Source organism: Papilio machaon, chromosome 11 (assembly GCF_912999745.1).
Source record: "Papilio machaon chromosome 11, ilPapMach1.1, whole genome shotgun sequence".
In the NCBI taxonomy this organism is placed as follows: domain Eukaryota; kingdom Metazoa; phylum Arthropoda; class Insecta; order Lepidoptera; family Papilionidae; genus Papilio; species Papilio machaon.
The window spans coordinates 8,758,253-8,763,100 of NC_059996.1; the positions used below are offsets into that span (position 1 = coordinate 8,758,253).

A 4,848-nucleotide genomic window follows, 5' to 3' on the forward strand; every position below is an offset into this window, starting at 1 on the left:
CGGGGTCGCACCGGCAGATGCGACGTGGTGGGGCCGCGGGGGGTGTGGGTGGGTACTGGTTTATCCTGCCCATCTTACAGCCCTCGTGGCCGGATGTGGGGTGAGGTCGTGGGGGCTGTGGGTGGGTACTGGTTTACCATGCCCCCTGCGGCCCTCATGGCCAGATGTGGTGATGGATGGATGTGTGATGGAGAGGCCGAGGGGGGATACTGGTTTTCCAGTCCCCTCTGCGGCACGTAGAGTAGGGTAGAGGGCGGGACCGGTTGGCCCCGCCGGTGGGGGCTGGGGTGGTAGGACACAAAAGATCCTGCCTCTCTGGCTTTCACCACTTAGGGTGAGGCGCTTCGGCGTCAGACGCGCGGCCCGAGCTTTGGTTATGGCTCAGCTGGTACAAAGCTCGGGTCATTGCGTTAAGGTGGGCATGAGGGTTTTTAGTGGGTATGGCTGAACGACTGTAGGCGAGTCCCACACTCCCTGCGCCATTGCACTGCCCGGCGCAGGGGTACGGAAGTGTATTTTCCCTCGTTACAAAAAAAAAAAAAAAAAAGGTTAGGTTAGGTTAGGTTAGGTTAGGTTAGGTTAGGTTAGGTTAGGTTAGGTTAGGTTAGGTTAGGTTAGGTTAGGTTAGGTTAGGTTAGGTTAGGTTAGGTTAGGTTAGGTTAGGTTAGGTTAGGTTAGGTTAGGTTAGGTTAGGTTAGGTTAGGTTAGGTTAGGTTAGGTTAGGTTAGGTTAGGTTAGGTTAGGTTAGGTTAGGTTAGGTTAGGTTAGGTTAGGTTAGGTTAGGTTAGGTTAGGTTAGGTTAGGTTAGGTTAGGTTAGGTTAGGTTAGGTTAGGTTAGGTTAGGTTAGGTTGAGGTTAGGTTAGGTTGCCGTACCGTGTGCATCGCTTCCGTGTCGCTCCGCATTTAAAATTCGATAAATGTGGTAAAAAGTGAAGTGATTTACGTGTGTTATACATCGGGAGATGCGCCTCGGCGAGACGCATCTAGTGATATATAATACATAGTGGGCAGAGACCAAATTAGTTAAGTTTTTAGTGTTTTAGTGTTTTAACGGTTATTTCGGGCGTGGCACTTTTTCGTCAAAGACTAAAAAGTGCTTCGATTTCGACGTGTGATATATCGGGAGATGCGTCTCAGTGAGACAAATCGACCGATATAGTTTTTAGTGTGGATAGAGACCAAATTAGTTAAGTTTTTAGTGTTTAAGTGTTGTAACGGTCGTTTTGGGCGTGGCACTTTTACGACAAATTCCAAAAAGTGCCCCGATTTCGACGTGTTATATATCGGGAGATGCGTCTCAGTGAGACAAGCCGACCGATATAGTTTTTAGGGTGGACAGAGACCATAATAGTTTAGTTTTTAGTGTTTAAGTGCGTATCTTAGTGTTTGTAGAACTTTACTTATGAAAAGTCTACAATCGCTATGAGCGACCGAAACAAAGCGGCTTACGACATGGGGGAGGACACCTCCATGTCGGACTACACGTGCTCAGAGGACGAGGGCGCCTCCGGGCGCCGACTGGGAGCCGCGGGCGCCGCGTGCACCGAGGACGCTGCAAGGAAAAATAAGGGAGGTAAGCCGCGGTCAGCGGCCTTGACATTAAAGTTCCGAACGGGAACGACCCATAAACGGCCGTTGGCCGCTACATCCGCGGATGAGGACGCCCCGGCCGTGGCGCATAAAGTGGCCTCCTCTTCGACGAGGGGCCGCGTTAGGCGCCCGGTAGGGGTGTACAGCTTCCTCAAGGAGGCAAAAGACTACCTGGCTGATGGGGGGGATAGTGAGGGGGAGGACCCCGACCCAACCTACCGTCCAAGCGGTAGGAAGACGAGCCCCGTAGTGGCCTCTGCAAAAGCCTCCGACGATGGGACCCCTGGCGCCCTATCCAGGGGCACGGTCGAGGCCCTCGCCGAGGAGGCTCTCAAAAGCGTGGAAAAAATAAAGGAGGAAATAAAGAAGAGTAGCCACCTAAAGGGTACCGTGTGGGGCCAGATTAACCGGGCCACTAAATGCGTTGTTGAAGCGGTTGAGGGCCTCCGCGATATAACGCCAGATGAAGAGCAGCGCAGGCTCCGCGCGGACAATGCTCGCCTTTCAAGGGAGCTGGATATTGTCCGCAACGAGCTGCGTGCCTTCAAGCAGGCGTACGTGGAGTCGCAGCGGAAGTCCGCTGCAGCCCCGAAAGAGGCCACAGGGCCACAGCAGCCCAACTTTGAGGAGGTGCTAAGATACGCCATGGAGGAAATGAAGGGGCAACTCCTGCAGTCGGTAGGCGGGATGATCAATGCCCGCCTACAAGACCTGGAGATGCGCCTTCCTCCGGAGCCCGTCATGAGGCCCCCTCTGCGTGCCGACCAACGGCAGCCGCCGCCGCCCCGTCACAAGTCCCGATCGGGGCTCGTGGAAGGCGCCATGGAGGTGGATGGGGAGGCCCAGCCACCCCAGGCGCCCACACCCAGGGCGGTAAAGAAGGCGCCGAAGAAGGGCGCCGCAAAGCGGCCGACTGCCCCCCCGCCTCCTCCTCCCTCCAAGGGAAAACAGGGGGCAGGACAGGCAGACGCGACCCCTCCCCCCCCAACCGCTGGAACAAGTGGAGAGGGGGAAGCCCAGACGGAGACTGTGGGCAACTCCTGGTCCGAGGTTGTCCGGCGGAAGAAGAGGGGAAATGCCGCTGTCGCTGCTTATTCCCCCCCCTCAGCCGGAACAACCCGGCAGATCGCCCCGGCCCCACCAAAGGCCGTTAAAATCGTGGCCCCAAAAACCGCGGCCATAGTGGTGACCCTCAAGAAAGGGGCCACCATGACCAATGCGGAAGGGGCTACGACTGACGCGAAGTACACCGAGGTCCTGGCAAAGGCCAGGTCCTCGATATCCCTGAGGGAATTCGGTTTGGAGTCGGTCAAGATCCGAACGAGCATGACCGGCTCCAAACTGATGGAGGTCGGGGGGACCACCCCCGAGGAAACTGCTGACCGCCTCGCCGCCGCCCTGGTGGAGACAGTAGGCAGCTGGGCGGACATCACCCGCCCAACCAAAATGGCCGTCCTCAGGATCACCGGTCTGGATGACACGGTGACCACTGAGGAAGTGGCGGCCCAACTGGCATCGGTCGGCGGGTGTCCCCCCACCTCCATGAAAGTAGGCAATATCAGGCCGAGTTTCTGGGGCGGAGGCTCCGCCCTGGTCAAGTGCCCTGCGACTGCCGCTAAGGCAATCGTGAAGGCGGGACGAGTGGCTATTGGATGGACGATGGCCACCGTCAAAGCAGTGGAGGCCCAGCCATTGAGGTGCTATAAATGCATGATGCTGGGCCACACTCGCGCTCTATGCCCAGCGGAGGCAGAGAACGGGCGTCTCTGCTTCCGCTGCGGCAGTGAAGGGCATAAGTCGACAGAGTGCGAGGCCCCCTGCAAATGCACCGTGTGTGCAACGACGGGGCGCCCACACTCACATGTGATGGGGGGTGCCAAGTGCACACCCCCGTCGGTGAAGGGCAAAGCCCCGTCGTCGAGCAGAGTGCCTCGCACTCAGCCCCAACCGCACGGCTGCCGAATGGCTGAGGAGGAAGAAATGCAGGTATCTTAATGCCAAGACACCTGCATTTCGACCTACTACAGACGAACACCAACCACTCTGCCAGGGCACAGGACTTGCTCATGCAGTGCCTGGCAGAGTGGAGAATTGCTGTTGCGGTCGTGGCTGAACCCTACTTTGTCCCCCCCCAACCCAGTTGGTTCGGGGACACAGAGGGATCAGTCGCCATTGTGGCGCCGCCTTCGAGCCCGCAACCCCTCTCCCTCAGGGAGCGAGGAGCGGGCTACGTGGCGGTGAACTGGGGAGAAGTAGTACTCATAGGAGTCTACTTCTCCCCAAACAGGAACCTCCGGCAATTCGAGAGGTTCCTGGATGGCCTGGAGCCGGTTGTGCAGAGAGCATCACCGGCCCAGGTCATCGTGATGGGGGACCTCAACGCTAAGTGCGCAGCGTGGGGGTCCTCCATCACTGACCTGAAAGGGGCGCTTCTCCGGGACTGGGCCGTCATGATCGGCTTAGTTCCGGAGAACCAAGGCAACGCCAACACGTGCGTGCGCCGTCAAGGGGGATCAGTCGTGGACGTCACGTTCGCGACCCCCGGCATCGGTGCACGCATATCGTGTTGGCGTGTCCTTGAGGAGGTGGAGACCCTGTCCGATCATCTGTACATCCGGTTCAGGGTCTCCACCGCGCCCCAGGGGTCACAGGCCCGGACGGCGGCGGCAGGACGGCGAGGCGCCCAGGGCTTCCCAAAGTGGCAGCTCTCGCGCCTCGACCCTGACCTGGCGGAAGAAGCCGCCATCGTCCGGGCATGGGCGGAGGAACCCCCCCAAACGGTGGGGGTCGACGAGAGGGCGGTGAGATTTCGCCGCGATCTGACCGCCGTCTGCAACGCCGGAATGCCCAGGGCGCGACGTGGCTTCGCGCCCCGGGAAGGCGTGTACTGGTGGACGCAGGACCTAGCCGCCCTGCGCTCCGCCAGTAACGCCGCCCGACGTGCATTCACCCGGTGCCGCAGACGGCGGAACCGAACAGAGGAGGAGCTAGAACGCCTTCACGCCGAGCTGAGCTCGGCAAAGAAGGCGTTCTCCAGCGCGATCAAGGCCGCCAAGGACTCTGCCTATGCGGAGTTCTTGGCGACCTTAGACGCAGACCCGTGGGGGCGCCCATACCGCATGGTGCGGGCGAAGCTGAAGGTGGCGCCCCCCACGGAAACGATGGAGCCGGCGGTTCTTAGCGCGGTGGTCGAGGGGCTGTTCCCGGATAGCCCCCCTTTTGTACCACCGCGCATGACAAGAGACATGGCGGCGGAC

The 4,848-nt window shown here is 59.1% G+C and overlaps 1 protein-coding gene across 1 annotated transcript; it reads left to right on the forward strand.

Moving 5' to 3' along the window:
* Window positions 1–1,453: 1,453 nt before the first annotated feature.
* LOC106713131 lies at window positions 1,454–3,586 on the forward strand. Its single transcript, XM_014505841.2, has one exon. The coding sequence runs from the start codon at window positions 1,454–1,456 to the stop codon at window positions 3,584–3,586; it is 2,133 nt and encodes a 710-aa protein (XP_014361327.2).
* The last annotated feature ends 1,262 nt before the right edge of the window (window positions 3,587–4,848 follow it).

Coding starts and splice junctions, on each gene's coding strand:
- LOC106713131 (XM_014505841.2), top strand. CDS start 1,454: ATGGGGGAGGACACCTCCATGTCGGACTACACGTGCTCAGAGGACGAG.